The sequence below is a fragment of the Xenopus laevis genome, chromosome 4S (assembly GCF_017654675.1).
Source record: "Xenopus laevis strain J_2021 chromosome 4S, Xenopus_laevis_v10.1, whole genome shotgun sequence".
NCBI classification, from domain to species: domain Eukaryota; kingdom Metazoa; phylum Chordata; class Amphibia; order Anura; family Pipidae; genus Xenopus; species Xenopus laevis.
This window is the reverse complement of record NC_054378.1, coordinates 109,685,689-109,711,481: the sequence shown is the minus strand read 5'-3', so window position 1 is coordinate 109,711,481 and position 25,793 is coordinate 109,685,689. Positions and strand designations below refer to the sequence as shown.

At 38.4% G+C, this 25,793-nt stretch overlaps 1 protein-coding gene across 1 annotated transcript in view; it reads right to left on the bottom strand.

The window, feature by feature from the left end:
- The window catches only part of grm7.S (glutamate receptor, metabotropic 7 S homeolog), a 314,575-nt gene that overhangs the window by 135,088 nt on the left and 153,694 nt on the right, over positions 1–25,793 (bottom strand). Inside the window, exons 3-4 of the mRNA XM_018261347.2 lie at positions 7,438–7,576; positions 4,570–4,724 (exon numbers count right to left, since the gene is read on the bottom strand). Of these exons, the coding sequence (XP_018116836.2) occupies positions 4,570–4,724; positions 7,438–7,576 (294 nt within the window). The remainder of the gene's footprint in view (positions 1–4,569; positions 4,725–7,437; positions 7,577–25,793) is intronic.

Sequence of the window (25,793 nt, the reverse complement as noted above, 5' to 3'; positions counted from 1 at the left end):
GTACGAAAATTTGAATCATACGAATTTTCCAGATTTTACGGGCAAAAATTAGATTTCTTTTGGATATTTGCCTGAAAACCACGAAATCTTCGAACAAAACCGAAAAAAAAAAAAGAACAGGATATCTTCGTGACTTCTCTCATTGACTTATATACAACCTTGGTAGGTTTGAGATGCTGGATTTTCGGATTCAGACTTTTTCCATCCCCGGGGTATAATAAATTACAAAAAATCTATTTTTTTTCCCCACTCATTTTTTTCCGAATTTTTGACATTCAGACTTTAATAAATAACCCCCTTAGTAATAATATAATGCTACTGCTTCTACCATGTCTTTTCCTACTGAGCATAGACATCAGGGGACACTTGACATTCAGGTGATTTGAGTCACAGTAATCCCAGCCTGCAATTTGGCAAAATGTATTTCAATACTTTATTCCCTATTAGTCACTCTGAAATTGTTCTTTTCCGCACATTTATTTGATCTTGTGTATTAAACTTTGATAATAGATGTGAAAGCCAAGGCTTCCCCTGCTCTCTGTCCCCCACCCACAGCTTCCCAATTGTGTTACCTTTTTAGCAATTAAAATGACAGCTGCCCACACCCCCTTTTCAAAACAAATTGTCTGTTACATTTTCCCAAGCAGATGCTTCATATTAGATGATGAAACAGTGACATTCAACGTATCTGTTCTAATTTTGCTCAGATTCATTAGCATGCAACGACAACAGAGAAGACATTGCAGGCTAATTAGTGTGTGGGATGCTGCTCCCTCAGACAGGTAGTAACTTTTCTACCATTAACATGTGTTTTTGGCCCTATCCCTGTAATGCAAATCTCCCATGGGTTGGACAGATCATAGTTCAGCAGAAACTGCAATGCTGGTTATTCTAGAGATCAAGAGCAATGATGTGCCCTCTGCCTATCTCCCATAGACACAAGTGGAGAATTTAAAAATGACTTTGAAATGGACTTGATGTTTTTCAAAATTTATAAAATGTCTACATTTTGAGGCATCTCTTTGAGTTTGTGATCTTTCCTTCCATTCCCAACCTTGACATCTACTATACTTAAAATCTTCCTCCATGGTAAGTTCTAGTTGACCACACAGAGGGTCAGTTTGAAGGGACCAGTTTGCTGATGACCACATGCTTCGCTTATTTTCATAGACTGAAGATGTTCTAACTAGTGATGAGCCAATTTTTTCACCAGGCGTGGATTCGCGGTGAAACTACGCTCTTCAACATCTGCAAATGTTTTCATGAAACTGTGGGAAAATTTTTCAAGTTGCCAAGACAAAATTATCACAGAGACAAAAAAGTCGTCACGAAAAAAAAAACACGCATTGACTTTAATCCATTTTGACAAAGAAAAGTCTCTACAAGAAAAACAGCCATTGACGTTAATGCATTTAGAGTGAGAAAAAATTGTTGAGCTCCTAAAAAAAATGATTGAGCTCATAAAAAAAAAATGTTGCCGCTTATTGTCTTCAATGCGTTTTGCAAATGTTTTGCCATTATAAAAACTTTTTCCCGATTTTTCAGTGAAGCAAAATGGGACGTCTAAATAAAGACCTGTTATGGACCCTTAGCCCTAAATGGTTGCTAATAATATACTGTAATTGTACCAGTAGAGTGCTTTACTGGTCATGCCAACCACAGCATGTGCTTCGCTGATCATAACAAGAGGAACTAGGTAGTATCAATAACCTACAAAGTACTGTGCCAAGAAATTATACCTACACTGTTTTTGTTGAACTTTTTAAATTAGTTTTTGTTGAATTATTATTAATTTAGTTTGCTGTTAAAACAATTATTCTAGAAAAAAAACTTTATCTTGGCTCTGATCGGTCACAATGTCCCACAATGCTACTCTATTTAAAGGGGTGGTTCACCTTCAAGTTAACTTTTAGTACTTTATAGAATGGTCAATTTTAAGCAACTGTTCAATTGGTCTTCATTATTTATTTTTTATACTTTCTGCATTATTTGCCTTTTTCATCTGACTCTCTCCAGCTTTCAAATGGGGGGTCACTGAGCACATTTAAACAACAAATGCTCTCTAAGGCTACACACATATTGTTATTGCTACTTTTTATTACTTAACTTTCTATTCAGACCCTCTCCTATTCATATTCCAGTCTCTCATTGAAATCAAAGCATGGTTGCTAGGATTATTTGGACCCTAGCAACCATCTAGCTGAAACCGCAAGCTGGAGAGCTACTGAATATAAAGCTAAATAACTCAAAAGCCACAAATAATAAAACAATTGGATTAAAAAAGGAGTAGAGGTTAGAGGTTAGCTTAACGCAATAAATTGTAACTGGGAATAAAACTGCAAGGAATAAGTAAAGGTGGAAAAGGACATTAGGACTGTATACAACTGTACACATTATGGGGCCGATTCACTAACTGCGAGTGAAGGATTCGAAGTAAAAAAACTTCGAATTTCGAAGTGTTTTTTGGGCTACTTCGACCATCGAATGGGCTATTTCGACCTTCTACTACGACTTCGACTTCGAATGGTTTGACTATTCGACTATTCGATAGTCGAAGTACCGTCTCTTTAAGAAAAAACTTCGACCCCCTAGTTCGACATCTGAAAGCTACCGAAGTCAATGTTAGCCTATGGGGAAGGTCCCCATAGGCTTTCCTAAATTTTGTTGGTCGAAGGATAATCCTTCGATCGTTGGATTAAAATCCTTCGAATCGTTCAATTCGAAGGATTTAATCGTTCGATTGAAGGATTATTCCGTTCGATAGTTCGATCTAACAATTTGCGCTAAGATCCTTTGAAGTCGAAGGATTTTAATTCCCAGTCGAATATCGAGGGTTAATTAACCCTCGATATTCGACCCTTGGTGAATCAGCCCCTAAGTGTTGAAACCATAAAATAATCTCTCTATTTTTTTTTCTTCTTCTTTGTTTTATTTTTTATTTGGTTAATTTAAAAGTTTGCACATAAAATAAACATGGAAGGAGAATGGCATGCAGTAAAAAAATTCCCTTCCTCCCTTATTTCCCTTTGCCCTGTTATTTTTCTGTATCCCTTTGAAAAACTTAAATAAAGACTTAAAAAAAAAAAGGGCAAAAGGGCAGAAGAGGCTAAAAAATAGATTTTTCCAGGACCTCTCCATTGAGACTAAGGGAAAGGAGATTATACCCTCAACGTATAGGAAGAAATGTTAAAAGGGGGGTAATGGAGAGTTAAAGAAGGTGCGAAAAAGGGAAGACAAACAAAAAGGTAAACCATTACATTTATATGTAGCAAATAGTGAATTTAGGCACAAATGTTGCTGCTAGATACAGGGCAGAGCAAGGATGTGGGATCAACTTGTATACCCGTCGCCTGCACTCTGCTTACTAGGAAAAACATTTAGGGGGCCGATTCATGAAGCTCGAGTGAAGGATTCAAATTAAAAAAACTTCGAATTTCGAAGTGTTTTTTGGGCTACTTCGACCATCGAATGGGCTACTTCGACCTTCGACTACGACTACGAATCGAACGATTCGAACTAAAAATCATTCGACTATTCGACCATTCGATAGTCGAAGTACTGTCTCTTTAAAAAAACTTCGACCCCCTAGTTCGGCAGCTAAAAGCTACCGAACTCAATGTTAGCCTATGGGGAAGGTCCCCATAGGCTTGCCTAAGTTTTTTTGATCGAAGGATATTCCTTCGATCGTTGGATTAAAATCCTTCGAATCGTTCGATTCAAAGGATTTAATCGTTCGATCGAACGAATAATCCTTTGATCGTTCGATCGTAGGATTTGCGCTAAATCCTTCGACTTCGATATTCGAAGTCGAAGGATTTTAGTTCCTAGTCGACTATCGAGGGTTAATTAACCCTCGATATTCGACCCTTCATACATCTGCCCCTTATTGTGTATTTAAAGAAAAATAAAAAGGAAAATAAAGTCTTTTTTATAAACTCAAAACACTAAGATTTAAATCACTGAGTTTTCCTACTTAAAAAATGGCAGTCCCCTGTCTCTTTCTGAGAACACAGACGTATACCCCTGAGATCCAAGGGAAAATGTGCGCTGTCTTTTGACACATTGTTGTTTTGACCTGCAGCTCCTTTAAATTGACTCTGATATTTCCATCTCCCCTTTACCTTTGAGCAATAGCCGCATATTAGACAGCTGAAATTAATTATGAGAAAGGGAGAACGAAGGTGAGTGTCCCACATTTAATCTCTAAGTGTGTCAGATGAACTATTTCACTGGAAAAGAAATTCATTTGGAAGATTAGACTCTGTGTGCTGGAAGTTATTCCATCTGGCTGAATTTTTATTCTTCACCTTGGCTTTCAGACTTATTGTCTCCTTGGTATTGCTTACCTTCTAATGCAGTCAACTTTGAATTGGGTGCTCTAAATCTAAGATGTCTCCATAGTAACTAATATGCGAAAATCCATAATTTTTTTTAATTTGACAAGCCTGTTTGATTTGCTTGCCCTTAATAAAAACTCAATGTTCTTTCATTATATAAGTGCCTTGTGTCCCCAATGAATCTCTCAGCGGCATTGTAAAATATTGTGTTGCGTGCGTTGTGACTTCTTACCTTCTATAGTTGCTACCTTGGGAAGAATAGTAATAGCCCCCTCGGCTACGTCTTCATGTAGACTTATAGAGCCAGTTTTGGTCCCCCAGCTGTCGGATCCCACCCAGTAGAAGTGTCCCACCTTGTCGACTCTTTTCACTGCAGACAAAACCTGTCTGGGGAAGATGAAGAACTCATGTAACAGCCTCAATTTCCCCAAATAACTCATTACATGTAACAAGATTCATATAACAGCAGTACAAGTCTATTTAGCCTCTGATATATCCTTACATATTATAGTTTCATCATTGGGGGTTCATCCTGCATAATGTAAGTTTCCCTGCAATAGGGTTCAAAGGACAGATGGGACATACTTTCAGTTATTTCAGTACAAGTATGGAACCTTATTATCCAGAATGCTCATGACCTGGGGTTTTCAAGATAACAGATCTTTCCGTAATTTGGATCTTCATACCTTAAATCTGCTAAAATAAAATGTAATCATGAATTAAACCCAATAATTGTTTTGCCTTTAGTAAGGATTAATCATATCTTAGTAGGGATCAAGTACAAGGCACTGTTTTGTAACTATGTAGATTTGGATTATTTGGAGTCTATGGGAGACTTTTTATAATGCAGAGCTTTCTGAATAAGAATTTTCCAGAAAACAGATCCAATACCTGTAATATAGGTACGGGTATGGGATCTGTTATATGGAAACCCTTTATAATAAATTTTTTTAAGAAAACCTTGTAATATAGGTACGGGTATGGGATCCGTTTTAATATTTTTTTTTTTTAAATGATTTACTTTTTCTCTGTAATAATAAACAATACATTATACTTGATCCCAACTAGCGATGAGCAAAATTTTTCGCCAAGTTTCGCCACGAAAATGACTCCCATTGAAAATCTGTCACGTTTCAAAACTTTGTCATGGAATTTGTCGCACGCCAGAAAAAAATTTGTCTATCCTTGGACTTCAATGCATTTTTGGCGAAGTTTGCCGTTTGCAAAGCAAACGGATCAGATTCGCCCATCATTGATTCCCAACTAAGATATGATAATTTCATATTGGAAACAGAACCAGCCTATTGGGTTTATTTAGGGGGTTATTTACTAAACCCCGAATGCAAAAATCACAAAGAATTCGTGATTTTTTTTTAATAAAATCAAACTTTTAAAAAATCATGAATTTTTTTGAAATTATTAAACCCTGAGGATGGAAAAGTCAGAATCTGAAAATCCGGCATCTCAGACCTGTTGAGGTTGCATATAAGTCAATGGGAGAAGTCCCAATGATTTTTTGATGTGCACTGGGTTTTGTTCAATACCCCGAAGCTTTCAGGGTTTTCGGATGAAAATTCAGAAAAAATAGGGAAATTTGTGAAATTGGATGAAAAATATTTTTTTCCCCCGCAAAGCTAATTTTCAGGAAAATGTAATAATAAATAAGCGTAAAAAACCTGAGCGGATTTTATCCGAGTTTGTAGCAGAAACTATTGAGATGTATTCGGACTTCGATAAATAACCCCCTTAATGTTTACATGATTTTCTGGTAGACTTAAGGTGTGAAGAGCCGAATTACATAAAATTCGTTTTTTTTTTGTTTGTTTTTTTAAAAAAAATGTTATATTTCTTTTACCCACTCGATAATTTTATCAGTTGTTATTTAATCATTTTCTTTAGTACATTTTCATTACTGCACCAAAGATTGTTTTAGAAATAATCCAACATGACCAGATGGTGACAGAAAGCTTCTGTGGCAAAATTATGGATGCAGGTTAAAGATCTTTGTAATTTAATTAAATTTAGAATTCTCCACCAGAGATTAGTCTAAATACAGAACTAAATTAGAACTAAATTAGAACTTGAAGTTGCCAATTGAAATTTGCTGATGGGCGAATTTATTCGGCAGGAGCGAATTCGCGGGATTTGCCATCGGAGAATAAATTCCCGAAACGCCCACAAATATTCGATGGAAAAAAATGGACAAAAAACGAGACGCCTGTGCCGTTTCGTGAATTTTTTGCCATTTTGCGAATTTCTAGGCGAATTGAAACGGCGCAAATTCACCCATCACTAGCTGAGAAACCAAAAAAAAACATTTCTGAATCCAAATTTAGTTGTCCAGAGCTTTAAAGTCACATGACTTTTAGGATGTTGGTTCAGTTTGGCTGAGAAGAAAGATTTGGCTGAACTTTGGATTTTGTGACTTATTAATTATTAATTAAAGCAAAAGGCATTTCTAATTTTATTCTTTAGAAACAGGACCCCACATACACGTATTCTAATAACTAAGGCCATACATGTCTTAACACACTGCAAACATACATTATACTTAGCACTTTTAGGTTTAAAAAAACAATGCACATTCTATGTTTTTCTTGCATAATAATAAACAGTAGTTCCCGTTTGTAACCCTATTACATTGAATCTAAAGTTTTCATAGGAACAGGGTACATTTTCCCTTTACATATATATTCTATTCATAAGTGGATCATTTGAAGGGAAATTAGAAATGATGATGAATCACATTGATATAAATGACTTATAATGCGTCGCTGAGCACTTGTGCAATTTAGATACATTTTCTATTTTTAGTGGTTTAATGATATTTTTTCATTTTTAGACTTTTAATATTAGACTTTTGGCTCAACTGACAGTCAGTAATCCTAGGGTTACAATAATAAAGCATAGACAGTGCATAAACAGGTAGGGTCTCTGACATTCTAACCTTTGAGCTGAAAAAGTCAGGTATTAGTACATTACTAATGTAAACTGCAATTGGGAAAAGTGCTAAGAGGATCACTCTTTGGGTCAATTACTTTTTGGGGTTTAGATGGTCTTTAACAAGAAACACAAGTTATGTATATATTCAGTCCTTTACCTGATGTCATCATCATCAACAGCAAAAAGCACCACGGCTCGAGCATTCGAAGTCTCTAAAAGCTGTTTGATAATCTTGTCAAAGTCACTGGTTGTTCGTTCATATGGTATCTTCAGGGACTGAGCAATACAGACACCCCCTGCCAAGACAGAAAGAGAACAAGAGCATTTTTAGAATAAACATAGAACTGAATCGATGTTGCAAGAGAGCAAGAATGAACAAGAGTATAGAAAACACTTTGTGCTTTATGCAAGACACGTACAGAACTTATTTTTTGGAATTCTGATCTAAAATCTTATTTAATTTTTCCGACGTGTTGCAGAAAGCCAAAAAAATCTTTGGTTTCATTTCAAAATATTGTAAACATTGTTGATAAAATATTTGCAAAAAAGGTGCTTCTCGTGTCTAAAGGTATTTATTATGATCCTTTGAAAGGAACAAGCTTCTTCATCACAGCAGCAAGAAACAAGGCAAATAATATTATGAAAGCCATGCAAATTGCACCAAATCATAAACGGTGGAGTTATCAGGATGCTGTACACAAAACAAGTAATGTTGATTATTTTTAGGAGCGAAAAACAAGTATAATTTCTAGATTAACATATGGAGAGCCAAACAGTGAGCCCAATCACTTGCATGTACTTAAGTCCCCTGGAGCATATATTTATTTTCAGACACTGTAATACTAACACAAAAACATCTATGCCGAAGAATAGACATTTGAGATTTGAAAAATCCATAGTAGGATTCCTTTCATTAACTGTATAAAGAGCAAATGTAACCTTTTATCATGACTCTTCTTTCCATGCGATAAAGTTGTCCACTTTGCCTTTATAGAAATACATTCCTTTATTCAGATGGATTATCCTGGTCTCTTAAAAAGGCAGTGCATTTGTTTTAGTAAAGACTTAATGAAACTTAATGGGTTGTCCATATTACTCCTTTGCTTGGTCTTCAGGGCAGGATTTACAAAGCGGGCACCCCTAGACCTAGATTTGTTTCCCCATCCCTTCCATTTAATTCTTGCAAATTTTCATCATCGGGACCTGAGCAATGGGGATTGGCATGAAGGAAATATAAAAAATAATTGTATCTCCTGATTATCCCCAGTGTTTCAGAACCAATGTGGGTGTGGTTGGGCAGCATGCCACCCCTTAAAATCCTGCCACCCTAGGCCTGGGCCTTGGTGGCCTTTCCACAAATCCGGGCCTGTTGGTCTTTGTCTATTCATCATATACATTTGGATGGCTGTGCTTCTCAAAACATTAGCCCACCTCCTACTTTTGCAGAGTCACAGTGGCGTGTGAGCTTTGGAGGCAATAAGGAGGAATATTGGAATTAACAAAAAACAATGGAAAGACAGCAATCAAAGACTTCAAATGAGCAATTCCTTTCTAGATTCCAGCGGATCCAGAGGCAAAAAAAGACTCCAAAGGTCCAGTTGGTCCATGTTTGACATCCCTAGAAATAACTTTCAAATTATGCCCACTATGCTTGTACCCGGTATTGGAATAACACTCTAATGACGATACCAAGAGCTGTTCCAATCAATATATCATTTTTCTCTGTTCTTCAACAGTAACATGAAGTTGGAATATCTTGACATTTTCAGAAAAATCTGATTCATTTCTGCAGTCTGGTTTCTTCGAAGTCCCAGTGGTGAGGAGCCAGTAGCTGCTAAGTAAATGAATTGGTTTAGTCTTTAATGGTCATGATACGGTACAGGGTAGTGTCAGCTATCTATTGGGCTGGTAAGATAATGTTATTTATAAAAATACTGACAGGGTGATTCTGTTTCACTCATCATGAGCATCAGACGTAGGCCAATACAAGGCCCTATGGCAGGTGGGGCAGGCGTTCTCTCTGCAATGGTAGATTTTCTTTTGCACTTCTGTCCTGGGTCATGGTAAATTACCTTTATGTCTACCCTAGCTGTTTGAGAAAGCTTGATATTTGTATTTCTTTTTCTGGTACGGTTTTTGGGGCTGTGATACCTAGGTTACAATAGACTGGGCGAGGCTTTGCTTATGCAAGAGATAAAAGATGGCTATACACAGCAGAGTTGAAAGCAGACAGGCTGCAATACAGCCTACAAACAGACTGTACAGCCTACAAACACATCACATACATATTTGGATGACTTGTTATCACATTGCTGTGGCATGACACTAAGGGGCATAAATTGTGTCCCAAAGTACAGTAGTCAACCAAAAACCACTTGTGCCAGGGTCACAAATGTACTGTGCACCTTGCACTGGATTAAAAATGAATGCAAATTAGGGGACAGGTAGGAGATGGGAGAAGAGGTCAACACATGCCTTCCCACCGCCCCAACTTGCAGAACCTGTGCCTGCAGCCACTGGTGGTAGGATTGTGTGCAAAGTACAAAAAAACATTGTTGCTTGTATCTTTTTTTCACTTTCTTCCTAGCCCCACCAATGGTAAATGAAGTCACTGATGTCCTTTTATATTATCTACAGAATAAATGTGACTTCTAAAAAAGCTAGCACCACTGAAAGAATAAAACAGAGCTTGAAATACTTCAGCAGAACCTCCCACACCTTAAGTCATTTTGCCATTGTAACGGCCGTACCCCTCCCAATGCAGGACCAACGTAGCTCATTATATCCCCAAACGAATCATCGGCAGCCACTTTAATTTACTCGCTGGATCTGCTTAGTTGCTTCTCCATTCCAGACTAATTGGATTATTAATTAAGTGAAATAGAGACAAATTATTTTTTCCCACTTATTTGGCTCAAAAGTTCCACTTGACGAGGGCTTTTCAGTTTGGCTGGATTGCATCTGGAGAGAATTATGAGAGTCTATCTACTTTTAATTAGAATAACTTGTGTCGTTTAAATTGATCAGAGTAATGTCTCACTTTCAAAACTAGTTTTGTCAAAACTAAGATTTCCTGGCTCATAAAACAAAGAGCAAATGTTGCAATGAGCACAATACTGGCCTTTGGCAGGAAAACACGGTGAGGCAGAATCTTGTCTAATGTACTTGATACTGGTGAGAAACAGCAGCTGACAATGCCCTATGGGGCACCGTTTGTACTTTTCCTACACTCAAAATCCAGGGGTTATATTTTTATTGAGAACTTTACAGATGCTAGAAATACAGTATATAACATCTGGTAAAATATGTCTTTTAACAGCCCAAGTTCCTTCTAAAACAAATGTGCTTTAGAATGAGTAGATGGGAGGTTATATATATAACACAATCAAGATGTCTAGACTATCAATAGGATTTCCCCTTGCATTTTTACTCAATGTAAATAATAGATGTACAGTAGAGAAGCAACTAGGAGGAACCCCCATAATATGATATACCTACCAACATTTTGGAAATAAAAAGAAGGACAAAAAGAGTTGCGAAATGTTATTGGCCATGCCCATTTTTTGTGGCCACACCCCCTAATTATCATGTTCATTTTACAACATTTGGCAGTTTATGAAAGTTTGAACACATTTCAGGTTTTTTTTTCAGTTATTGCAGTTTTGCTAATGAAGGTGAATTGCCCTTTAAGCTGTGAGTCTAAATTCTCCCAAGAGACCTGTTTGTCTTAAAGGGGACCCGTCACCCCAAAAAAATTATTCAAAATCCTATTTTATCACATTAGTCAAGCAAAATGAACTTTAATTACACTGTATAAATTATTTGAATCTTGTTTCCTTCAGTCTGGGAATTCATAATTATAACAAGCAGGCAGCAGCCATTTTGTGGACACTGTTATTAAGACAAGTCTTGTATCATCTCAAAATCTTGTTTGTGCACCAGAATGGGGGACCCGTTGTCCATTTCCATGCCCTGGCTACACAATTAAATGTTAACGAGCACAGGGGAATGTGGAGAGAGCAGTGACATCTAGGAAGTGCTGAATGGAAAGTGAAAGTAATTGCCTGCCCTGCCTCTATGCCCATGGCATAGAGGAGGGGCAGACAATATTTGATTGACAGCTGAGATTTTTAAATGAGCTTACAACGGCCATGAATGCTTTAATAAAAAATAGAAATTGGATTTCATGTTTAATTTGAAAGGGACTTTTATTATACAGATTTTTGTGTCTGGGTGACAGGTCCACTTTAATTGTTACAATTACATATTTGCTTATCTCAAAATTTTTAAAAAGCATCTTACTGCATCTGGTGGCTGTTCTGGGCTTTCTGCCAAAAGCCGATTAAGTTAGAAACTTTGTATCTTTTTCTGGCTGTTCAGTGCAGAGAAAGTCGGGACATTTCACTGAGGGACTGCAGGTTGTACTGTAAAAAGCGGCACTGTCCCACATAAAACGGGACAGTTGGGAGGTATGCTATGATATTAGTAGCTTAATCATTATTGATTTTTTTTTGACCATCTGTCAATGTGCAGCCAGTGTCATGGGTCTCTTCCCTACTGTATATATATATGGTATCTTAAAATCTGTATTTTAACCCTGGGTTATTTTAGTTTAAGGAAAGCCCTGGAACTATAATCACAGGGGCTGCATTACAAGGGATCCGAATGACCAGCAGCCAAATAACACTGGTTTATGTTTAAAGATTCATACCGCCCAACTGTCCTGTTTTCTGCAGGAAAGTCCCAATTTTGACAGCTCAGCCCGCAGTCCTTGGTTTCTTACTGGAATGAGTTTTAGTGATGGGTGAATTTGTGACATTTTGCTTCGCTGAAAAATTTGCGAATTTCCCACGAAATTCGCAAAACGGCGTTGGCATCTAATTTTTGATGCCGCATCCGTTTTTTTTTTTACGTCAGCGTCCGTTTTTGATGCCGGCGTCGAATTGTGCAAATTCACCGCAAATTTGCGCCTGCCAAATAAATTCGCCCATCACTAATGAGTTTCTCTTTGATCACCTGTACTGACAAAGTTACAAGATACAAAGTTTCTGAAACTTAATAAAAAATAAGAAGCTTTTTGGCAGAGAGCCCAGAACGCTGAGTCACTGCACTTTTATGCATTTGTAACAATTTAAGATAAGCAAAGAAACAATTGTAACTTTTTAAGATAATCACATTTCTTGGGAAACTGAGACTCACAGATTTTCACCTTCCATTTCACCTTCATTAGCTAAACTGTTATAACACATAAAACATGGCCCTAAAACCCTTAGAAATGTGTTACATATTTACATATGATAATGTAAAATGGACATGGTAATTGGGGGTGTGACCATAAAATAGGAATGGCCAAACAATTTCTTTGCTGTTTTTGTCCCTCTTTACATTTTTCAAATGTTGGGAGGTATGAATATTGGCAGAATCAGAAGCAGCTGTGATTGGGTGAGAATGAATTAGTTAAGGTGGGGGGAAAGCTAGGCTGGGGGCAGAGAAATAGAGGGAAGTGATGTCAGAGGAAGAAGCAGTTCACTTCATTATCTTCTGAGCAGGTAGAAACATCCCACCCACCCTCCCCCTTTTTTGGCATATGCTGTGAAATGTCAGGAGTTTCTCTTCTTTATATTCTCATATTATCTATTAATTAGCGAATGTGGGTGTTTTCCAGTATGCATTGTTATATTGTGGTTTGGGTACAGTTATACAGTATGAACGTGAGAGTCTGAATGGGAGGATTCATATGAAACGAATGGCAAATGCTTAAGTCAAGGAATGTTTCCAACCGCTATTGGGGTCAGGAAGGAATTTTGAGGCATAATTGGCACTGGCTTCAAGCTGGGTTTTTTTCCTTCCTCTGGATCAAACAGTGGAATGGATATATGATAATGTGGTAGTAGCTTGCCAGAGTACTGTACAGTTACATTTAGAAGAGGGAGAAAGGAGGTTCTCTCCTGTGACTGCACGGTGGGTTGATTGATACAAGCGCAACTACTGCTTGTGCTAGGTGACAGCCTGCTTGGATTTCCTATAAATGAGACCAACAGCAGGGCTGCTGAACTTCTCTCATGGTGGGAGATGCAGCTCCTGCTGGTAGCAGATTTGGGGGCGTCCTCTATGTAGGTAGAGGCAGCCTAATACTCAGTGGTGGATATAATACCATAGTACTGATCTCAAGTCTTCATTTTGGAACAGCAGAGCATAGTAGTGAACTTTTATGGAATTGTGGCTTTGCATATTGCCTTGGGTGAGGCTGGCAAGGTCCTATTTATTTGATAAAATGTGAATAAATCCTGTGGCCATTTTACCCCATTTCTGGCTCCTGGTGTTTCATTAAGGTGTTTAACAATGGGGTCAGTAGATAAGTACTGGTACGTTGGAATGTTGTGGTTCAATAAAACTCAGAGGGGTAAATTTATCAAAGAGTGAAGTTCCGCCACTAGAGTGAAATTCCGCAGCTCTCAATTCATTTCTATGGGATTTTGAAAGGCGTATTTATCAATGGATGAAGTGAAAGTTCACCCTTTGATAAAGACACCTATAAAAATCCCATAGAAATGAATGGAGAGTGGCGGAATTTCACTCTAGTGGCGGATCTTCACTATTACCTTCACTCTTTGATAAATATACCCCAGAGACTTAATAGTTCAATGACATAGACCTTTCACATTAAGGTCATGGTGAGGACTTGGCATACCTATAACGACCAGTCCTGCCACAATATCAGCCTGGTTAAAACCCTGAGCAGCTTTCTATGTAACCTTTAATCATAGTTCCTTTTTGCAGAAAAACGCATTGAAATCCCAAACAGTGTGACTATAAACCATGGCCATGTTATTCATGTTTTCTCTATGAAACACTGGCATTGCTGTCCAGGTCAAAAGATGTCCGTTGCTGATTTCCAGTATAAAATCAGGTCGAGCGGCCATGTTTATGGTCACAAAATCATAATATAAAGGTGATTAAAGTGGCAAGTCCTGCCACTTCCGGTCTCAACTTATTACTAACAAATCCCATCAGTGAGAAGCTATTGACCTCTTAAATAAAAGTAAATGCTGGTCCTTACCTGTCGTGATGCTGTGCGTCAGTGTTTAGCCATTAACAAGCATTGGAAGCACAGCTGTTTAATAACAAGATTGTGAGCAGGGGGAATAACAGGAGGAAAGCAGCATTTGTGTGAAGTTATCAGCGCTCTGACAGATCAGGAGCAGGTATAAATAGGCCTGTGTGAATTCCCACCTTCACGGTGCCAGTAAATGAGGAGGTGGAAGAGACAAATTTTATTTGAGCCAAGAAAGTTAAATTAGATCTGGTGTGAAGAACACTACAATGCTGGAGAATAGTACTTGTTTGGCAATTTCAAGATGCTGAGAGGTGTAGTTCAAGAACAGAAGGAAGGGGCATCTGGTAGGGCATTCCTGTTACTGCCACTGTAACCCTTCAATCAAAATGAATTGTAAAAATTTCAGTTCAAATAGTCTGAATTATAAGAATTAGTAATGGGCGAATCCGACCCGTTTTGCTTCGCCAAAAATTCACCAAAAGGCATTGAAGTTTATGGGCATCAATTTTTTTTTTTGTGTGACAATTTTTTTTCACCCATTGATTAGTGATGGGCGAATTTATTGACCAGGCGCAAATTCACAGCAAATTTTGCCCAATTCGCTGCCGGCGAATAAATTTGCGAAACGGTGAATGTACGCCGGCGTCCGAAAAAATGGACGCCAGTGTCAAAGACGGACGTCGGCGTCAAAAACGCAAATTCGCCCATCACTACCATTGGAGTCTATGGTGTCATTTTTGAGGTGAAACACAGCGAAAAAATTCGCTCATCACTTATAATGATCATAAAATAATTTTGACATTTATTTGAAATGTGTTTGTGTCCTAATATGCAATGGGGCACATCAGCATAGCCATCGCACACCGCGTGAGCCGCTGCAGCCGCACTGAGGGCGCATAGAGAATCGCGTATGGAGGGGGGCGGGTGCTCTGGCGGGCCCTGCTGCACGTTCCGCACCAGGGCCCACCCCCATCTAGTTACGTTACTGATTCCAGTGGGTCTGGTATAACTCCGAAAGACTTGGGGAAAGGGATCACATTTGTGGCAGCCAAAATGCCCTTGCAAAAATTTGAATAAGCCATGCTAAATTTAGATTACATTGGCATTCACAACTCACTAAATCATGCGCTGTCCTGTCTGTACCCAGCTTTAAATGCAACTGCCATATTAGATGTAATCAGCGTGTTTTTTAGAGCGCTGTCGAATGCAACTAAAGAACGCAGCCCACTGTAAAAACCCTGGAATTACCGAGTCGCAGTAACTTCAGGGGATTTTTTTTACGTCAATAGGTGCACTTGCTCATGATTTTTATAACATTTGTGTTAATGTTAAGAGATTTTTTCTACCTCGAACAAACTCTAATTTGTAAAAATAAATGCGGATGCTTGAAGACAACTGTGAAAAATAACATGAATACCTAAAATTTGTACTCTATCATTTTCAGTAGGTCAAAAAAAACTTGAAGAATTCTTTAATAAATGCTTTAAATTTGACATAAACAGAAGGATAATTCCTTCGATCGTACGATAAAACCCTTCGAATCGAACGATTCGAAGGATTTTAATCCAACGATCGAAGGGATATCCTTCGATCAAAAAAAGTTAGCCAAGCCTATGGGGACCTTCCCCATAGGCTAACATTGACTTCGGTAGCTTTTAGATGGCGAACTAGGGGGTCGAAGTTTTTTTTAAAGAGACAGTACTTCGACTATCGAATGGTCGAATAGTCGAACGATTTTTACTTCTAATAGTTCGATTCGAAGTCGTAGTCGTAGTCGAAGGTCGAAGTAGCCCATTCTATGGTCGAAGTAGCCCAAAAAAAACTTCGAAATTCGAAGTTTTTTACCTCCGAATCCTTTACTCGAAGTTAGTGAATCGGCCCCTAAAAACACCACTCTTATCCATAAATATAACCATGCACAGGGCAAATACATTAGGTAAACTGCGTGAATCATTCTGTGCTGCTCGAACTTTATAAATGAACCCTGTTGACTTTACAGCAGTTTTTTCGATGCAAAATTATATATTCAATTAAAAAAAAATGTGTTTAATAAACGTTTTTGAAAACATAATTCAAATTCAGTAGTTTTAGTGCAGAACAATTTTAATCAAAATGTTGATAAATGAGCCTTTTAGTATATGCAACAAAATGTATGACTGGTATGGGACCTGTTATATACAATGCTCGAGACCTGGGGTTTTCCAGAAAATGGATCTTTCCATAATTTGGATCTTCATACCTACTAGAAAAGCATGGAAACATTAAATAAACCCAATAGGCTGGTTTTTCTTCCAATAAGGATTAATTATATCTTAGTTTGTATCAAGTACAAGGTACTGTTCTATTATTACAGAGAAAAAGGAAAACATTTTTAAACATTTGGATTATTTGGATAAAATGGAATCTATGGGAGACGGCCATTCCGTAATTTGGATCTTTCTGGATAACGTGTTTCCGAATAATGGATCCTATACCTGTACTGGAAAATTCACTCTTGTGTGGCAAAGCATTAAAATCAAGGCATAATCTCACTTGAAGCCCCTTTTGCTTGGGTTCATTTGGTTACTAAGCTGAGTGCCTTGAATGCAAGTAACTATGCTATTACTATGTTATTTCTGTACACACCTATACTGACACCTTTATTGGGAAATCTGAAGATGCACAAAAGTAGCAAATACCAGAGGCCAACGACATACTGAATAGAACTGACCATTCTCTGCTATAAGTAGTTTATTTTATTTATGAATGTACATTAGGAGGAAATATCATAGGAAGGAGATACAAGACTTCCTGGCTATAAATTCAGCAGCTAACCAAACCTACTGTGTAGCTCACTGATACTTCCTCTTACGCACCCGATTTTAATGACCAAACATTAACGTGCCAATTAACTGCATGAGATTCAACCATAATTGGCTGTTCCTTCATCGTTAGGCGTTAGCAGGGCACGGTTATGTCCCTTGGACATTTTTTATTATGTCATTTTGTTTTCGAGCTCATGGAAAGTGCCATAAACCTGAGAGCTGTGATGGAATGGCTGCACTGAGTATAAACAGTAGGCCAATGAACGGTGCCGTATATTATCTTTATTTGGTAAATGTGTGTTGTGTTTTTATTGATTATATGCATCATTCTCAGTGCACATGTCACTTTTAGTACCTATGCACCTAAAAACCCCACATACCTCATAAAACATTACTGATGTGAGTATAAAACTAGGTACCATTTTTTCGGAGTGAATTCGCACGGGTTGGGAGGGGCGGACATAGAAGAAATCTTCCTCTTTGAGGTAAATATTTGTCTTTGCAGGTAATGTGAGTCTTCCAGTCTCGGACAATGGATCATTTAATTTCTTCTTACCTTACTGCAGAATAATTATTTTATATAGGAAGCTACAAAAATACAAAATAATTGGACTTGCTAGTTTTAGAGATGGCGTGGAATAAAAAGATGTCTGAAGTTGGTAGGGCAAAATGAAGGGGTAAGTAGGGGGGGCAGGAGGATATAGTAAATATACTGAGGCGAATGCCAAATGTAAGCCATCTTTTGGGCCAAAAACAAATACCCAAATGGTTTCTAGAGCCACTGGTCTGTTAACACTAAAATGTAGTTTCAGGGATATCCAGTTTGGGTAAGAACTGCCATTCATGCTCATGCTGATTTTCATTTGAGCTGCGGTGCATTGGACAAGATATCACATAAGGGAAACTGTACGGTTCAGTAACAGCGACATATTGCGTATGCCTGTGCCGATTTCTTGCTCTCAGAAATGTAATACCTAATGCAACATTTTTCATTAAATCCACTGCAACGAGAATTCAAAAACACTGTAGAAATATAGATCCAAATATGTATAAGTAAATAAATAAGATGCACACTCAATGAAGAGCTACAAACTGAAGCAGGTTCCAAAAGCACATTCTGAACAGCAAGTAAAATCCATGTCCATTGGTTTGTTCAAGGCCAGTCCAATTAAGTGAGATGCATCAGCACACTATGGGGTAATAAGTGGACAATCTTAAAATCACTTGAAGTATAAAAAAATATAAATCCTTTATTTCACTGGGTTTCAAGTCTTCGCAACAATTTATAGTTTATTTTTATCTGTTCAGCACCATGTGGATTAGCATGATGAAAATGTTGACCCCATGGGCTGCATCTCAGTAAGAAGGAGATTCTGGTTGACCTATTTAGAGCCGGGCCACCATCTGCTTCTTAGGGCTCTTACTCACTGGCGTTCTGACCTGCGATCCCCTGCGTTCCGTTTTTTGGTGTTCAGCCGCAGGGGAGCGCAGGAATAGACGCATGTCATTATTTAAAATGGGGCTGTACTCACTCAGGCGCGTGTAGGCGCCGAACGCAGGTTGAGACGCAACATGCTGCATTTTTCCTGCGTTCGGCGCCTACACGCGCCTGAGTGAGTACAGCCCCATTTGAAATAATGACATGTGTCTATTCCTGCGCTCCCCTGCGGCTGAACGCCAAAAAACAGAACGCAGGGGAGCGCAGGTCAGAACGCCAGTGAGTAAGAGCCCTTATAGACAAATAGTCCTGTGCCTACAAAGAATTATTTAGAGTTCCAAATGAAACAATCTAGATCTGAGCATGCAGAGAATAAGGGGGTTATTTATCAAAGTCTGATTTTATCTCAATATTTTCTGCTACAAACTCTTATCAAATCCGCTTGGGTTTTTTTATGCTTATTTATTATTACATTTTTTTTTTTTTTTCACCCGAAAACTCTTTCTTATGCCCTTAAACTCCAAAAACTTCAGGATATTGCATGAAACCCAGCGCACATCAAAAAATCTTTGGGACTTCTCCTATTGACTTATATGCAACCTCTACAGGTCTGAGATGCCAGATTTTCTGATTCTGACTTTTGTTGGTATTTTGTATACCAAGACCTCGTTTATAAAAGCAAAACTCGGAGAAAAGGCTATTCAAATAAGTGAGGTTATTTATTAGACAAAGACAAACAAGACAAGAGTTTTGCCTAGGAAGTTGTCACAACCACACCACAGGATTTAAGTGTGACAGGAGAACTTCCCAAAGACACTCCTCTTTAGGGATGTAGCGAACTGTTCGCCCGCGAACTAGTTCGCGCGAACTTCGACCGTTCGCGTCCGCCGAATGTTCGCGAACGTTTGGGAACGTTCGCATTTTGAGTTTGCGTTCAATCGTTCGACCATTCGACCATTCGAATTCCTTCGACCGCTAAAAATCGAACGATTTCCATTCGTTCGAACGATTGTAAGCATTCGATCGAATGAAAAGCATTCGATCGAATGGCTTCGATCGTTCGATTCGAATGAAAATCCTTCGATCGAACGATTAAAATCCTTCGATCGTTCGAATCGAACTATTTTAGCGGGTGTTCGAAGTTCGTGAACTGTTCGCGAACGTTCGCATTTTTTGCCGGTGTTCGCGAACGGCGTTCGCGAACACCAAATCGGCAGTTCGCTACATCCCTACTCCTCTTACAACAAGCTTTTATACCTTTTTACAGAGCATTTACCATAAGCGCAAAGGGTACACGGAAATACCATACATGGTCAAAAGCCCTCCTTCTATATTAGAAGGCATGTATGCTTACTATAGGAAATATTGCAATACCTGTTACATTATTTTATGTTTCCCTGATTCCAATATACACAAACCATAAAATATATGTCTCCTAGTTTGAGACAGGATGGGTGTTTGCAGTTCTGAAGCAACACTTCTGTATCTAACTGTTGTTTGACTTGTGTCTGCAGAGTCTTGACCTTTGGTCAGCATGTCATTGTATGATTACCTGAGACCACTTTCATCAGCCTTCCCTTCCCCCTTATCTGCCTTAGGTCTGGCCTTTGTATGTACCAGGACAAAGGGTCTTGATCTTTAATTTATATTAATAGTCCTAAATACCAGCCATTACCCGTCACAGAATAGGGTGTTCTCATTATTCTATTGTTAATATCATTATTTTATTGTCACTTTTCCATCCTCGGATTTAATAAATTCCAAAAAATTTGTGATTTTTTTAAAAGTCCAGTTTAATTTAAAAAAAATCACGAATTTTTCGTGATTTTTGCATTCAGAGTTTAGTAAATAACCTCCTAAATGTTCTGTGAACACAGTAAAATATACCTTACATACTTTCCAGTGATATGAAAATAAGCTAAATATTAAACTCTCCCTCGAGAATAAGTAGTGATAACAGGTTGGGACCAACTGAATCGACTGTTATGACAGTTGTGCCAGCAGCATCAGTTCTATATTTCAAGTATATTAAGAGATGGCACAGAAAAGGGAAAAAGTGCTAAGAGGTAAATGAGAATCTTCATATACATATTGCTAAGAGATACATGTAGAAAGAAAATGCTCCATATGAACTTAACTCCTTTTCTAAAAATATTCATTAAATGGAGAAAGCGTGGTTGTTTAATCTTCTAGTTTTAGTATGCTTAGACCTAAATCTGAGCAAACATGGGGCAATACTGACTGGCATCTTGGCAGATCAAATCTTATTGTGATGTATGGGCCAAAAGTACTGGCTTCCCCCAAATGACTATGTCAGATATAAGGAGGGTTGTAAAATCCCATCAGGCAAGAACAGGTTGTGGATGCACTCTTCTCACTGATAAGCCAGCAATGGAAGCATGAAAGCAGTTTGATCCACAAAGTGTGTGTCAAATTCAGATCCACCAATTTCACAAACCCTATCAACCAAATAGAGCTTCCTGTTTATGTGCAGCTTTCAGTTATACTTATCTTTATCTTAACCTAATGGCTTAACCCAAAGCATTGGCTCTATAATAAAAATGGCATATTGCTATAATATAAACTTCAGAAAACTACTAGATAGGAATAATTTATAAGTACAGTAGGTGTAAATGATTAACACTTCTAGGGCTGAAGCTTCCAGACGTTGCTGAGGCCCTACTTGTCCTCCCTAAATATTCCAGCATTGACTAAGAATGTTGGGAGCTTAAGTTTCAGCAATATCAGAAGAGCAGAAAGTCAACTATCCCCGCTCCATTGCCTCGGTACATTGTCGGCAGCAGTGTGACTCATTTGTTTGCTAGGAATCAATCTTCAGAATATTGATTTATTCTACAATTTAATTCAATCATGAAATAAATGTTAATTTGCACAATAGGATTCAGAGTCACAACTTATCCTACATTCAACTGCAATTACTCTCTTCTCTTCACTGCTTTGTAATACGGTTTGTCAGATCCAGTGGTTAGAACGTTAATTATATGTGTATTGAATTTATCCAGCTGATATGGCCAAGCAGAAAATGGCAGACATGGCAGAATTATTCTATTTAAAATCCTAATATTTATTATTTTTGTCTGTTCCAAAAGTATATATTGTTTTCTTAAGTGTTATCAAAACTAGTGTGTAGTCTTTTCACAGAAATTAAATATTAGCTGTAACTGATCACCATTGGGGGCAACCATGTGCCTTTCCAAAATGCATCATTAAAACCACGACATTGAATATATCCGACACTAGAAAAAGGGGGCAAATCTAGAGGGTGTGCACCAAGATCCAAACTTAAAGCATAGAGGTATGCCATAACAAGCAACCCATTTTATTACCTTATGAGTAGTGATGGTTGAATTTATTCGGCAGGCGCGAATTCGTGGCGAATTTGTGCGATTCGCTGCCGGCGAATAAATTCGCGAAACGGGCGTGGAAATTCGCTGGCAAAAATTCACCGGCATCAAAAAAAAAGTCCCCGGTGTCAAAAATGAGATGCCGGCGCCGTTACGCAAATTTTTCGCCTTTCGTGAATTTCGCAGGAAATTCGCAAATTTTTCGGCGAAACGAAACGTTGCAAATTTGCCCATCACTACTTATGAGACAGTGTGTCATGCCTGAGATCTCATCCCTAATCCTAATTTTCTATCCTAACTCCACCACTTAATACACCTATTCAGGGCCTATTCTTCAGATGTCCCACCATATCACCACAGCTTGATAAAGAGCTTTGTTGGCTTTAAAAATTGACAATCTGTGCCGTCGAACTGCTAAAATAAAGACATTTTAATAATTGAAGTGTCACCACCATATCACAAGGAAAGGTTCCCACTTCCAGTAGATCATTCTCCCAATCATTTGGCTTTCTTTACAAGCACAATGGTAAGAGGCAAAGGGTGGAGGAAAATAATTAAATGAGAGAAAGATGGAAATAAAAACATAGAAGAAAACGGGGAAGGAGCAAATATTGAGATAAGGGATACAAGGGCAAAGAAGAAAAAAATGACATTCAATAGACTGGAAGAAGAAACTTTAGAGGAGGGGAAATACTTTATAAAACAGGTCTGTGTACTAATGTCTTTTGATGAGTCCCAAAACATAAAGACACCACAACTCTAAGGGGTTATTTACTAAGTTCCGAATACCCGAAATCCAAAAAATTTGTGTTTTTTTTTTTTTATAAAATCGGACTTTTAAAAAAAATCACAAATTTTTCTTAATTTATTAAACCCCGAGGGCTAAAAAGCCAGAAGCCTTCCCCATAGGCTAACATGAACTTCGGTAGCTTTTAGGTGGCGAACTAGAGGGTCGAAGTTTTTTCTTAAAGAGACAGTACTTCAACTATCGAATGGTCGAATAGTCGAACGATTTTTAGTTCGAATCCTTCGATTCGAAGTCGTAGTCAAAGGTCGAAGTAGCCCATTCGATGGATGAAGTAGCCAAAAAAACACTTCGAAATTCAAAGTTTTTTTCCTCTATTCCTTCACTCGAACTTAGTGAATGGGCCCCTTAAGGTATGAAGATCCAAATTTTGGAAACATCCATTATCCGGGAAACCCCAGGTCTTGAGCATCCTTAATGACAGATCCCATACCTGTAGTACATTGTACACGTGATACACATACAGTATACTTTTTAAGTGTATCTAGTTACTAAGTGAAATGCCCATTAGCCACCTGCCACTATGCCACACAAAGTCAGCCATCAAGGGAAAAACAGAACCTGCAAGAATGAAAGGTTTTCCAGCTAGAACACAGTGATGACATCTGGGATAATGTATTTGTGATTAGAGGTCAGTAAATCAGCAAAGCTTTAAATTGATTTTCCTGAATCAAAACCATGAAATTGGTTTATGAATAGCGGTCCCCTGTTCGGAGAACCACAGTAGGAACCAACTCCTATAGATTTACATACATTCTTTTTAAATGGGGTTGAAGTACAACAAAGACCTAGAACAAGGGAGTGCTCAAGTGATTTAGAAAGCAGTGTGACCCCTGACCTTGTATTTATTGCAGAGAATGTTTTAAATTTCTTACAATTTCTTACAAATTATATTAAGAAATGGTTAACCACATAATGTGTTACTGATCCACAGTAGGAATCTGGTCATGAGGGATTGGTGGAGACTTTATCATTGCCTTCAAAGTGTGGTGAACTTACAGCATCTACTAGTATTAAACCCAATGGTTCAAACTTTATTGCTTGACATCTAATTGCTTGACATTAATTAAAGCATTTGCTATATTTTATTCTTAAAGGACAAGGAAAGGCAAAAAAATAAAATCCCATTTTTACTTTCTTTAATAAAAAAGAAACCTATGTCCAATATACTTTAATTAAAAAATGTGTACAGTTTTTATAAGAAACCTGACTGTATGCAGTGAAATTCTCCCTTCATTTACTGCTGTGGATAGGAATTGTCAGATGGTCCCTAACTGCTCTGCAGGGAAACAATCATACTTATGAACAGCAAGGGGAGCCCCCGCCTTACTTCCCAGCCATGCAGAACTCAAGCAGCTTTGTTTATGACGATCCCTAAGCAGCCCAGACCACACTGAGCATGTGCAGTGTCAGGGTCAGGCAAAGATGTTTAACAAAGTTACAAGATGACAGCCCCCTGTGACCAACTTTAAAAGCATAAATCATTTATTTGATTAGGCTTGTAGTGCAGTCAGTTCAGGCTTATTTTTAGTATTCAAAATACAGCATTTCTAGCCTTGTTCTATTTTAGACTTTCCTTGTCCTTTAAGACTGGAAAACTGAAGCCCACCTTGGTGATTCATCTGGGACTCATGGTACACGATATATAAAAGACCTGCTTGCAAGGACCAGAACCAAAGCAGTTCTGGGTGCAATAAAAATCCTGGTAGAAGGCAGTGTAAACTGTCTGTTTGTATAGGATCAGTCACTGTTGGAAATGTATTAATATCTAATCAGTGTCGGACTGGGATACCAGGGGCCCACCCAAAAAACATTAGACCAGGGGCCCACCAAGAAAATTTAGACCAGGTGCCCACTATCCATCTATCCATCTATCTAGCATCTTTGTTCTCATAGAAATAGGGAATGGCCATGAAATAGGCCAAATGTTTAGCAGCTCAAGGGCCCACTGACACCTTGGCCCACTGGGAGTTTTCCTGGTATCCCGGTGGGCCAGTCTGACACTGAATATCTTAAATGTATAACTATCTTCCAAGATCTAATTTAGATCTTCCAAGATAGTGCTTTGTTGTTACATCTCGGTTTCATTTAGAATTACAAACAGACACACAGCAACAGATCCTCCCTTTCCTTGGGGAATAACTTCAAGTACAGAGAAGGGGCATACAATTCAAGAGAAAATATAGTCTACTGAAACCAAGAAGAAGATAAAAAGATGAAAAAGACAGGGTGATTGAAAAGCCTGACTTTGAAGTCATCTATCTATCTATATAATTCTAAAAGACCAACTTGTGTCACCTTGGACAAGCAAACTGAATTGTTGTAGACTTTTAAAGGAACACCCGTTATCCAAAGCAGTAGGATACAACATACCCATAAAATAAGTAGGGGCACTGGACCTGACCTGAAGACTGCAGTCAGTTTACAATCAGACAAACCAGTAACCCAAGTGGTGTGGTGGTAGTTGTAGTTACAAAGGTGCTCAAAGGCTATAGGTTAGACTGTCCTAAAAGGGATTGTAGGGGGATTGTATTTGACCTGTTTTTCTGTCTGTGACATCATCCAGCCTGGTTACAGACTGGAGAGCAATCCGATAGGCTGGGAGACCCAGTGCATCTCTGGGAGAGGAGGCAGCCCCACGGGAGTGCCTTGCTTTGGAACCCAATGCACAGGGTTACAGAGGGAGCTTATAAAGGAGCTCCCTGATTTAGCAGACAGTCAGAGCTAGATCTGTGGAGAGTGAAAGTGCAGTGTGAGTACAAAGGAGTTGCAGTAAAAAGGGAGACTTTTTTTGTGTGTTTGTGCTCAGCTTGGACAGCTTTGAGGTTAAGATTAAAAGGGAGAGATTGCCCTGTGTCCAAATAATCTGTTGGATGCCTGTTGCAATCCTTGTGTGTCCCTGGTGTGAGGACAGGTGTTTCTCGTGAGCCTGCCAAATGGGAGCTACAGCCTCTATCCTAAAGGAGAGGTACATAGTGGTAGGTAGCACTACCTGGGGAATAAGAGCTCTGGGGGAAAGGGACATTTCATGTTAACTAAACTGA